The 11,482-nt window shown below is 53.1% G+C and overlaps 3 protein-coding genes across 4 annotated transcripts in view; 2 read left to right on the forward strand and 1 right to left on the reverse strand.

The window, feature by feature from the left end:
- Positions 1–579: 579 nt before the first annotated feature.
- LOC113977429 (LIM homeobox transcription factor 1-alpha-like) lies at positions 580–1,526 on the forward strand. The gene is made up of 2 exons (XM_027703536.1): positions 580–818; positions 1,288–1,526. The coding sequence occupies exons 1-2, from the start codon at positions 587–589 to the stop codon at positions 1,440–1,442; spliced, it is 387 nt and encodes a 128-aa protein (XP_027559337.1). The 5' UTR covers positions 580–586; the 3' UTR covers positions 1,443–1,526.
- CHCHD5 (coiled-coil-helix-coiled-coil-helix domain containing 5) lies at positions 1,521–7,213 on the reverse strand. 2 transcript variants are annotated; one of them, XM_027703538.1, is made up of 5 exons: positions 7,174–7,213; positions 6,824–6,964; positions 6,428–6,582; positions 5,213–5,231; positions 1,521–2,506 (listed from the first exon to the last, which is right to left on the reverse strand). In XM_027703538.1, coding segments are annotated over exons 1-3 (297 nt in total). In that variant the 5' UTR covers positions 7,176–7,213; the 3' UTR covers positions 1,521–2,506; positions 5,213–5,231; position 6,428. The 2 variants fall into 2 exon arrangements, with proteins under 2 accessions (XP_027559339.1, XP_027559338.1); XM_027703537.1 differs by lacking the exon at positions 1,521–2,506 and having other exon boundaries at positions 4,954–5,231.
- Positions 7,214–7,271: 58 nt separating this feature from the next.
- The window catches only part of ATP13A1 (ATPase 13A1), a 17,160-nt gene continuing 12,949 nt past the window's right edge, over positions 7,272–11,482 (forward strand). The window contains exons 1-7 of the mRNA XM_027703540.1: positions 7,272–7,624; positions 8,278–8,367; positions 8,666–8,856; positions 9,243–9,315; positions 10,125–10,280; positions 10,373–10,442; positions 11,304–11,410. Of these exons, the coding sequence (XP_027559341.1) occupies positions 7,316–7,624; positions 8,278–8,367; positions 8,666–8,856; positions 9,243–9,315; positions 10,125–10,280; positions 10,373–10,442; positions 11,304–11,410 (996 nt within the window). The 5' untranslated portion in view covers positions 7,272–7,315. The remainder of the gene's footprint in view (positions 7,625–8,277; positions 8,368–8,665; positions 8,857–9,242; positions 9,316–10,124; positions 10,281–10,372; positions 10,443–11,303; positions 11,411–11,482) is intronic.

Consider the following 11,482-nt stretch of genomic DNA (forward strand, 5'->3'; position numbering starts at 1 on the left):
GACATCGCTATCGCGGCACCACTATCGCGACATCACTATGGTGACATCACTGTGGTGACATCACTATGGTGACATCATTATGGTGACATCATTATGGTGACACCACTATGGTGACATCACTATTGCAACATTACTATTGTAATATCGCTATGGTGACACCACTATCGCGACATCACTATCGCGACATCACTATGGTGACGCCACTGTGGTGACATCATTACGGTGACATCGCTATAGTGACATCACTATTGCAACATCACTATGGTGACACCACTATCGCGACACCACTATTGTGACATCACTACGGTGACATCGCTATCGTGACATTACTATTGTGACATCACTATCGCGACATCACTATGGTGATATCACTATGGTGACATCACTATGGTGACATCGCTATGGTGACACCACTATCGTGACATCACTGTGGCGACATCACTACGGTGACATCACTGTGGCGACATCACTATTGTGACATCACTACGGTGACATCACTGTGGTGACATCACTATCGTGACATTACTATTGTGACATCACTATGGTGACATCACTATCGCGACATCACCATGGTGACATCACTCCCATGTCACCACTATCGCGACATCCCTCTGGTGCCGTCCCCGTCGCGACCCTGCCCCGTTGGGTGCCCCCCGCAGATGCCGCGAGCGTTCCCGGCCTCGAGGGGCTCCTGGCGCCGTATTCCCGCCTCCCGCCGCAGCCGCTCCTGCCCCTGGAGCACAACGGGCTGAGCCCGGAGCTCTTCCGGCCGGGAATGACCCCCCCCCAGCTGCCCCCGGAACACCTGCACCCCTACGGTAACGCCGGGATGCACCGGGATACAGCGGGATACAGTGGGATACACCGGGATACAGAGGGGTGCACAGGGATACACTGGGATGCACAGGGATACAATGGGATATGGGATACAACAGGATACGGGATCCACTGGGATATGGGATACAGCGGGATACGGGATCCAGCGGGATACGGGGCTGGGGAGGAGCCCTGGGCAGGGGGAGAAGAGGGATAGGGATGGGATGGGATGGGATGGGGTGGGATGGGATGGGATGGGGTGGGATGGGATGGAGGAGAAGGTTTGGGAAGGGAAGGGAATTCCCAATCCACTAGGAATACTTGGGAAGGGAAGGAGGGCAGAGCTGTGCCAGGGGCAGGGATTGACACCAAGATCTCTCGATCCCACGGGAATTATTCGGGAATGGGAGGGTGGGAAGAGCCTCTGATTTAATTTCCTTCCTCGCCCTTCCCTTTTCCCGCTTTTCCCAGACTCGGAGGGAGTTTTCCATGACCTGGACAGCGACAGCCTGGGCCCCCTGGGCGACTGCCTCCTGTCCGGGGCCGATCCCAGCCTGCTCCAGGCCCGGCTCGGGAATCCCATCGACCGCCTGTATTCCATGCAGAGCTCCTACTTCACCTCCTGACCCCGGAAAAGCCCTTCCCAGGAACCTCGGGAATGCCGCTCCCGCCTCCGAGCCGGGCCAGGGGACGGGGCAGGACTGAGACACCCTGGACTGCTGAGTGAATCTTCCGGCATTTTCCATCGGGACCAGGAATTTCCAGCCAGAATCCATCAATATTTGGGATTTCCCCTCATTTTCCATCAGGACCAGGAATTTCCAGCCAGAATCCATCAATATTTGGCATCTTCTGGCATTTTCCATCGGGATCTGCAATTCCTGCCTGGACTCCTGAGTGAATCTTCTGGCATTTTCCACTGGGACCAGGAATTTCCAGCCAAAATCCATCAATATTTGGGATTTCCCCTCATTTTCCATCAGGACCGGGAATTTCAGGCCAGATCCATCAATATTTGGCTTTTTCCGGCATTTTCCAGCATTTTCCGTCAGGAGCTGCAATTCCTGCCCGAAATCCAGACTTAACATCCCAACAATTTCCATCAGGACCAGGAATTTCGGGTCAGAATCCGCCAGCTTGGGGAATTTGGGGGTGGAATGCGCCCATATTTGGGATTTTGAGGCCGAATCCCTCGGGATTCCCCCCCTGGTGCCCATCCCAAGCCGTCTCCCAGTGTTCCCACCACAACTCCAAGCTGGAAAGGCTCTGGATCTCCTCCCTGCCGGGTTCTGTCCACGATTCCATCGCTGGGATGGTGTTTTTAGCCCAGTTTTTTTCGGGAATGACCCGGGATCTCCCCAGAACGTCATGAAGGATGGTTGGAATTCCTGGAGAAGTTTTCCCAGGGGCTGCTCCAGCCCAAGGAATAAAATCCTCCAGGATGAAAACCTCCCCCAGCTCTCCGACCGTTCCAAGGAGGAAACATTCCCGGAAAGGAATTCCCAAGAAAGGGAGTAATGACTTACTCTGGGATCTGCGGAGCCGGGAATGGGGCGGGACAATCCCGAGGATTTGGCCGATGGATTCCTGGATGTGTTTTGTCCCTGAGCCTCCACACGTTGATTTTTCCAGGTGGGAACCGAAAACCAGGGAAAAGGCGGATTTTTTGTCGGAGGGAAATTCCCTGGAACTAAAAATTCCTCGTGTTGGCGGTGCCGGGATTATCCCGGACTTCTGGGATCTGCCTCTTCCCATCCACGGACAACATTCCCAGACAGCTGGACGCTGGTTTTTTGGGAGGGAAGGGGGGAGATTTTTCCCAAAAAAACAGATATTTATGGCACATTTCTGCCCGGAAAGGCGAGTTTGGGATGGAATCGGGAGAGTTCCCACCATCCCAAATCCCGGAATTCGCCTCCTCCATCTGCGTGTTTTCCCTTTGGAGGCTCCTGCCCTCGGGACGGACTCGGTTCCGATGGAATTCCAGGAGAATCCGCGGTGAAATTGTGGAAATTTGATGTTTTCACCCCACCCCCGGATCCCACTCCCCGAATCCCTCCGGATGCTCCCCGTGATCCCGTGCCGGTGTTTTGGGAATTCTCTTTTGCATGTACGTTGGAAAATAAACCCCCCCACGCCCCCCAAAAACTGGGAACGTGGGATTTTCCTGCCTTGGGAATTCCAGGATGGGGTTCCTTTCCCGGGGGTTCCGGAGGCAGCTTCCGGAATTCCCGGTTTTGGCTTTGTTTCCCGGTTTCCTGAGCTCTCTGAAAGCAGCTTGGGAAAGACACCGGGAATATCCTGTGCTCCTTTGGGATTTTGTGGATAAATAGATTTAGATTTCAGGGATGAACACATTCAGATTTCAGGGATAAACACATTTGGATTTTTGGGATAATAAATAATTTCAAGTTCAGGGATAAATGATTTCGATTTTAGGGACAAACGCATTCAGATTTTAGGGATAAACACACTTGGATTTTAGGGATAAACACACTTCCAGCCGTTCCAGGCGCTCCCCCTTGGCTGGGAAGGCTTCCCGAGGGATCCTGGGAACGCTCCCCCCCTCTGGAATGCCCAGGTGTGTCTCCCTCCCTCCCCCGGAACCGGGAGGATAAAAAGTGACCCCAAAAAACCCCCCCTGGAAGTGGCAGCAAAAAACACCCTCCGAGAAACCCCCTGGCCGGGATCCAAGGAAAACAAAGGCTGGAATGTGGCTCCGTGTCCACCTCTCCCTGATTTACGGCCGCCCGGAGCCGGGGGAAGCCGAGCGGAAAACCAGGAGATTTTTCCGGCTGAGGAATTAAAGCGGATTCCGGGCGGGTCCCTCGTCCCGGGATCGAGGGTCAAACCCCCCTTTTGGGGGGCTTGGAAAAGCTCCACCGGGAAGGAAAAGCGGCACCGGGAAAAGGCGGATTTTGTGTCCCGGGAGCTCCGGGAAGAGAAGGGAAAACAAGGAGGGAATTAATTGATCCCGGGATTTCAGGGTTTTTGGGAGCTCGGGAGCCCTTGGATGCGTTAATTCATTTCCCCAGGGAGGAGCTGGGAAGTTAAATCCGGGAAAAAACAACGGCTTTTAGGTGGTTTAACTCCCGGGAAAAACAGGGATTTGGCTGGAAATTGGAGCTGGGAGGAATGAAAAGCGGGAAAATCGTGGAATTAGGGGTGGGAATCACAGCAGTAGACAAGGAATTGAAGGATTAAAGTGACATAAAAGGGTTCGTGGGAATAAAGAATATTTAATTTTTAGGGATCAATATACCTAATTTTTAGGGATAAATGATTTTGGTTTTTATGGATAAATAGATTCAGGTTTTAGGGATGAACATATTTCGATTTTAGGGATAAATAATCTGGATTTTAGGGATAAATACATTTAATTTTTAGGGACAAATAATTTAGATTTTAGGGATAAATACATCTAATTTTTAGGGATAAATTCATTCAGCTTTTAGGGATAAGCATTTTTAGATTTTACGGATGAACAGATTTCCAGTGATTTTCCAAAAATCAGCTGGATTTGGGCCTGGCTGGAACCTGGACAAGGATCAATGTATCCCAGGAATGGGGTGGATCCCTTGGGATCGGGATCAAAGCCAAGGGTTTTTTTTAATCCCCCCAAAACAGGGCTGGAAAGTCGGGAAAAGCCTCTCCCTGAGAATTCCCAAGGGAATTCCTGCTCCCTGCACGTCCCCGGCCAAGTTTAATTCCCCAAAAACAATCTCCTGGGAAGCCCCAACCACAACCCTTTATCCCACTTTTCCTCGAGTTTTAACGGATATTTTCAGGAATATTTGGAATTTTTTCCCCCCACTATTTACAGCCAGAAGTTCCTGGAAGGACCTCAAGGCTCCCAAATCCCTGTTTTTCCCGGTGGGAATGGCTCCCTCTGCCGTCCCAAAGCAGGAGAGATCCTGGGAATGCCATCCCTCAAAAACTGGGAGTTTTCAGGTGGATCAATTTGACTTTTATGGCCCCAAAATATCCCTGAGCTTCCAAGGGCAGTGGGAAGAGCCGGGAGTGGTTTTGGATTTTGGGAAGTGGGTGGGTTTTCCTGGGAAAAAAGGGAAATAACTGTCTTTGATTCCCAAAGGAATTTTTGGAAGGATTCAGGTGGAAGAAAAACGTGTTTTTGTGGGTCACATTCCAGCCCATCCCGAGGTTCCTGCGCAGCTTTGGAACCTGGAATTTATTTATTTATCTGGTTTTTTTGGATAAAACCTGGAATTCCCCGGGAAATCAGAACTGTCAGGAACATTCCCGCACTCCAGGGAAGCAGATCCAAGGAATCCCCGTGGGCAGAGCTGCACTTCCTTTTCCAGAGGGGGGAAAATCCGGGATTGGAAGGAGATTCCAGAGGACACCAAGGCTTTTCCATCCATTCCCAGAGGCGTACCTGAATTTCCAAGGATTCCCTAGGGAAAAACAGCACAAAAAAAAAGCAGGGATAGGATGAGTTTAAGGTCCCTTCTGACCCCAAAAATTCCATGATTCCATGAGGATGTGGCTCTCGGGGATGTGGCGGGTCCAGGGTGGGATTTGGGGATCTCAGGGGCTTTTCCAAGCTCAGGAATTCCGGGACTTGGAGGGATTTGCTGTTGGATTCCCTTCCTTGATCTCCACATGCATCAGGGGACAACCCGGGATAACGAATTCCCGGATTTTTAGCCCCAATATCCTTCCTAAACACGATTCCTGAGGGAAAAGGGGACGTGGGTGGGATTTCTTGGATACGGGAGGATTTTGGGGGTTCTACTCCCAACTTTTAGCCCAAATATCCTTCCCAAACATCCCTTTGCCGTTCCCCTGGGGCAGGAAGGGATTTGTGTGGGATTTCAGGGATCTGGGAGGATTTTGGGAGGTTCCGATCCCGCTTTTATCCCAAACATCCTTCCCCAGCGTCCTCCCTCCCCTGTCCCCTGGGGCAGGAGGGGATTTGTGTGGGATTTGTGTGGGATTTCCCAGCTCCGGGTGTCCTCTGGGGGGTTCTGGCCGCAGGAAGGAGCCTCTGCATCCAGTGGGAACATTCCTGGGGGTGCCAGGGCTCCCCTCAGGGCTCAATCAGGGCTCCCATCAGGTCCCACCTCAGGACTCCCCTCAGGCTTCCCCTCACCTCAGGGTCACCTCAGGATTCCCCTCAGGCCTCCCCTCAGGGTTTACCTCAGGGTTTACCTCAGGGGTCCTCTCAGATCTCCCCTCAGATCTCCCCTAAGGACTTATCTCAGGGCTCCCCTCAGAACTCACTCAGGGCTCCCCTCAGGACTCCCCTCCCCTCAGGTCTCCCCTCAGGTCCCACCTCAGATCTCCCCTCAGGCTTCCCCTCAGGACTCACCTCAGATCTCCCCTCAAGGCTCCCCTCAGATCTCCCCTCAAGGTTCCCCTCAGATCTCTCCTCAGATCTCTCCTCAGGGCTCCCCTCAGGAGTCCCCTCATGGCTCACTCAAGGCTCCCCTCAGGACTCACCTCAGGGCTCCCCTCACCTCAGATCTCCCCTCAGGACTCACTGAGATCTCCCCTCAGGATTCCCCTCAGATCTCCCCTCAGGTCCCACCTCAGGACTCCCCTCAGGACTCCCCTCAGATCTTCCCTCAGGTCCCACCTCAGGACTCACCTCAGGGCTCCCCGGGTTTCACCTGGTCGGCGCAGAGCAGGAAGGCGTTGGCGTGGGGGTGGCAGGTCCCGGCGCTCCCGGGGTGATCCCGCAGGCAGCGCTCGAAGGCCGCGAAGGGCTCGGCACAGTCCCGGCGGATCTGCCGCACGATGGGGCTGGGGGGGCACGGGGACGGGTCAGGGGGACACCGGGATGGCACCGGGATGGCACCAAAGGGACAGTCCCGGTGCCTCCCAGTCCCTCCCAGTCCGGCACTGACTGTGCCGAGGTGCGCCGGGCAATCCCAAGCCCCATCCAGTGACAATCCCAGTCCTCCCAGTGCCCATCCAGTGACAGTCCCAGTCCTCCCAGTGCCCACTCAGTGTCAGTCCCAGTCCCTCCCAGTCCCGCACTGACTGTGCCGAAGCGCACTGGGCGATCCCGAGCCGCAGCCGGTGACAATCCCTCTGCCAGGATTCGGGACTCGCGGCCACGCAGCGCCCGTAGCGCTCCAGCTCCGCCCCGCAGTGACGGGCCGTCAGCTCCAGGGCCAATTCCCTGCGGGAATACCGGCAATGGGGGGGGTCAGTAATGGGGAGGACACCGGGAGTCCCGACGGTCCCGTTAACACCGGGGGGGGGACACGGGGGTTCCGTTAACACCGGGGAGGGACACGGGAGGGTCCTGTTAACACCGGGGGGGGCCCGTTAAGCCGGGGTGGGGCACACGGAAGGGACACGACCCGACCCCGCCGCCCCTTCACTCACATGACGCCGCCGCCTCCGCCCGCACTTCCCCGGCGCGCACGCGCCGCCTCCCCGCTTCCGCCAGCACTCCCCCCCCCGCGCACGCGCGGCCGGAAGCGCGGGGGCTCGGAAGCGGAAGAGACGGGCCGAGGGCGGAGGGAAAATGGCGGCGGCCGCGGCGGCCCCTCAGGACGAGCTGGTCTCGTCGGTGACGCTCTACCGGCGGCGGCCGCGCCTCCTCCGCGCCACCGTCCTGCCCTTCGCCGCCGGGCTCTACCCGGCGTGGCTGTGGCTGTGGGGGCCGCGGCTGTGGGGGGCGCAGGGGGGGGAGCAGCAGGGGGAGGAGGAGGAGCGGGGGGGGCCCCCCGAGGCGGCGCTGCTGGCGCTCGGCGCCATCGCGGCGCTGCAGCTGCTCACGGCGCTGGCGGGGCTCTGGTCCGTGCACGCCCAGTGCGCGCTCACCTGCGTCAGGGTGAGCGAGGGGGGACTTGGGGGGCTGAGGGGAAAAAGGGGGATTTGGGACGCGAGGGGCCTGAGGGGGGAACTGGGGGGGGCTGGGGGAGTTTGGGGTCTGAGGGGGATGTCGAGGGGAATTTGGGCTGGGGGAGTTTGGGGTTTGAGATGGGTTTTGGGTGGATTTGGGACTGGGGGAGTTTGGAATCTGAGGGGGATTTTGGGGGGATTTGGGGCTGGGGGAGTTTGGAGTCTGAGGGGGATTTTGGGGGATTTGGGACTGGGGGTACTTGGGGTTTGGGGGAGGATTTGGGACTGGGGCAGTTTGGGGTCTGAGGGGGATTTTGGGGGGGATTTGGGACTGGGGGAGTTTGGGGTCTGAGAGGGATTTGCGGGAGGATTTGGGACTGGGGAAATTTGGGGTTTGGGGGGATTTGGGACTGAGGATATGTGGGGTTTGAGAGGGATTTTTGGGGGGGATTTGGGATCCGAGAGGCAAAGGCTTTAAATCCCTTTAAGACGCCCCTTTCCCTGTTTGTGTCCCTGAACTCCTCCCCTCGGTGCCCGGGCGGGAATTTCAGGGTTGGGAACATTCTCTTTGGGATGTGTGTGATCCCAGGCAAACCCCGGGATGGGAATTCCCGTTTATTTTTTCTCCTCCCCCCCCTCCAGGAGCCGTGTCCCAAAAAAGCCACCTTGGCCAAAGTGGTGCCGACCCCCAACAACGGCTCCGCGGAGCTGGTGCCGCTGCACCGGGATCAGGTGGGAGGATCCGCAGGGATCGGGAATTCCGGGAGATCCCGGGAGCTCGGAATTCCTTTTAGTCCCGTTAATTAGCAAAAATTACGGTTTTAATCACGTTAATTAGGAAAAAACCAGCTGAGGTGGGTCCCACTGGGGGGGGATGTTTCCACCAGCAGGGACAGGTTGGGATTTTGGGAATGAATGTGGGAATTCTGCCCTCTGGGAGGTGAATTATCCCCGGGGATCAAAATTTCTGTTTAATGATTTTGTACCTGGATAATGTTTAATTATTTTATTGTTTCCCCCCCTTTCCCAGGGCGAGGACGGGGAGGAGGCCCTTTCCTTCGAATTCCAGAAAATCAAATATTCCTACGAAACCAACGGGAAGAAACAATTCCTGCCCGTGGCCTTCCCGGTGGAGTATCCCCTGAGCTACTACCAGAATTCCAGAGGCTACCAGGAGGACAAGGAGATCCGGGCGGCAGAGAAGAAATATGGCACAAATAAGTGAGTTTTTTCGGGAGCCAAAATATCCCCATTTGGCGGGAAAAAACGGGATCAAACCGGAGTTTTGGTCCTGGAGTTGGAATTTTGGTCATTCCCGGGGTTCACTTGAAGTTCCTTTCAGGATGGGGAATGGCTGGATTTGAGGAATAAGGTTGGGAAGGGAAATAAATAAGGATTGGGAAGAAGAAGGAATAATCTTGGGAATGTAGTTGGGAGGAGGAAGGAATAGGATTGGGAAGGGAAAGGGATAAAATTGGGAAGAGAAAGGAATTGACTCTAAGTGATTAAAAACCAGGAAATTTTTCCTCTGGAAGTGGTTTTTTTGGGATGGCGTTTTGCTGAAATCTTGGAATGCTCAGGATGGATTTCCTGGATTTCCTTCCCAGGGCTGAGATGGTGGTGCCAGAATTCTTGGAATTGTTCAAGGAAAGAGCCACAGCTCCCTTCTTTGTCTTCCAGGTAAAATGGGGAGGGAGAAAGGGGGGAAAATTCCCTATTCCTGCTAAAAAACAGGAGGATTTATGGATTGAAAGCCAGGAATGAGCCAGGAAGATTCCAGGACTCAGGAATATCTGCTGGATTAGACCTTGATGTTAATTTATCCCTGGGAGTGACCCTTTTGTCCTGGGATTTTTCCAGCTCTCTGGAATTCTTTAAACAAGACGATTCCTTAAAATTCCCATTCGAGTCCCCAGAAATTCCTGGAATTGAAGGAATTCTGACATGGATTGGGATCATTCTTGTCCCCACAGATAATCCCCAGAATTTGAGGGATTCTGGGATGGATTGGGACAAACAGTTCCTGACCCCTCGGGTGTTTGTGGGAGGGAGATTCCCTGCCTTTCCCGTTTCCCCCAATGGAATACTGACATTATCCTGGATAAACAAAGCTGAATCCCAGATTTTAAGGAATTTTGGGCTGCTCCAGGTGTTTCAGTGTGGGACTGTGGTGTGGGGATAACTCCTGACCACTCGTGTTTCTGGGAGGGAGATTTCCAATTTCCAATTGGCCTTTCCCGTTTCCCCCAATGAAATACTGGAATTATCCTGAATAAACAAAACTGAATCCCAGATTTTAAGGAATTTTGGGCCGCTCCAGGTGTTTCAGTGTGGGACTGTGGTGTGGGGATAACTCCTGACCCCTCATGTGTTTCTGGGAGGGAGTTTTCCAATTTCCAATTGGCTTTTCCAATTTCCCCCCGGTGAAATCCTGGAGTTATCCCGGCTAATCCGATCTGACTCCCGCATTCCCGGGCTTTCTTTCCCAGGTGTTCTGCGTGGGGCTGTGGTGCCTGGACGAGTACTGGTACTACAGTGTCTTCACCCTGTCCATGCTCGTGGCCTTCGAGGCCTCTCTGGTGCAGCAGCAGCTGCGGAACATGTCGGAGATCCGCAAGATGGGCAACAAGCCCTACATGATCCAGGTGAATCCCGGGAATTCCTAGGGGGGGGATTTCCCTGCTTTTCCCGTGTTTTTGTGGCTGAAACATCTCTTGTTTTTGTTTTGGGGTTGCAGGTGTACAGGAACCGCAAGTGGCGGCCGATCTCCAGCGACGAGATCATCCCGGGGGACATCGTGTCCATCGGTATCCGGGGATCATTCCCGGGGATTTGGGGCATTCCCGGCGTTCCCAGGGCGTTGGGTTGGGTTGGATCGGGGTGAAAAATCCCACCAGAGGGTGCTTTTTGTGGGTTTTAATTCCCATTTCCGGGAAATCCTTGGGTTGGATCTCTGGGAGTCTCGGTTTTAATTCCCATTTTCCGAGGAGCCAGGAGAGAAATCCTGGGGCTGGGATCTCTTCATTCCCATTTCCAAAGGATTTTTAATTGGTTTTAATTGATTTTCAACTGGTTTTTAAGTCAGTTTTTCAATTGATCTTAATTAATTTTCAATTGATTTTAATTTATTTTCAATTGATTTTAATTGATTTTCAACTTACTTCAATTGATTTTCAACTGATTTTTAATTGATTCTTGTTGATTTTCAGTTGATTTTTCATTGATTTTAATTCATTTGTCATTGATTTTAATTCATTTTTACTTGATTTTTTTATTGACTTTAATTGCTTTTGAATTAATTTTTAATTGATTTTAATTGATTTTCAATTTATTTTTCATTGTTTTTAGTTGGTTTTCAATTTATTTTTCATTGTTTTTAGTTGATTTTCAATTTATTTTTCATTGATTTTAGTTAATTTTTAATTGCCTTTAATTGATTTTAATTTATTTTAGTTAATTTCTTGTTGATTGTCATTGGTTTTCGAATGATTTTTCATTGATTTTAGTTCCTTTTGAATTGATTTTTAATCGCTTTTCAACTGATTTTTCCTGGATTTTCATTGTTTTTCCATCGATTTTCCCCTGGAATTTTCCCCTGGAGCGTCAGACGGTCCCAGGGGAGGCTCTTTGCCATGTTTTTGGGGCTGATTTGGGTGTTTTTGGGCCAGGCCGTTCCCCCCAGGACAATCTGGTGCCCTGTGATGTTCTCCTGCTCCGGGGTCGCTGCATCGTGGACGAGGCGATGCTGACGGGGGAGTCCGTGCCACAGATGAAGGTGGGAATGGGGAAAGGGCAGGGACAACCCACGGGAATCCGGGAGAACCCACGGGAATCCGGGAGAACCCAC

Source organism: Neopelma chrysocephalum, unplaced genomic scaffold (assembly GCF_003984885.1).
Source record: "Neopelma chrysocephalum unplaced genomic scaffold, ASM398488v2 Primary Assembly neopelma1_235, whole genome shotgun sequence".
NCBI lineage: Eukaryota > Metazoa > Chordata > Aves > Passeriformes > Pipridae > Neopelma > Neopelma chrysocephalum.

What these genes read in the sequence shown, in the direction of transcription:
- LOC113977429 (XM_027703536.1), top strand. Translation starts at nt 587, where the DNA reads ATGTCACCACTATCGCGACATCCCTCTGGTGCCGTCCCCGTCGCGACC. An exon ending in GGAACACCTGCACCCCTACG is followed by an intron (nt 819 to 1,287) that starts GTAACGCCGGGA and finishes CGCTTTTCCCAG; the next exon opens with ACTCGGAGGGAGTTTTCCAT.
- CHCHD5 (XM_027703538.1), bottom strand. An exon ending in GCCCAGTGCGCTTCGGCACA is followed by an intron (nt 6,583 to 6,823) that starts GTCAGTGCGGGA and finishes GTGCCCCCCCAG; the next exon opens with CCCCATCGTGCGGCAGATCC.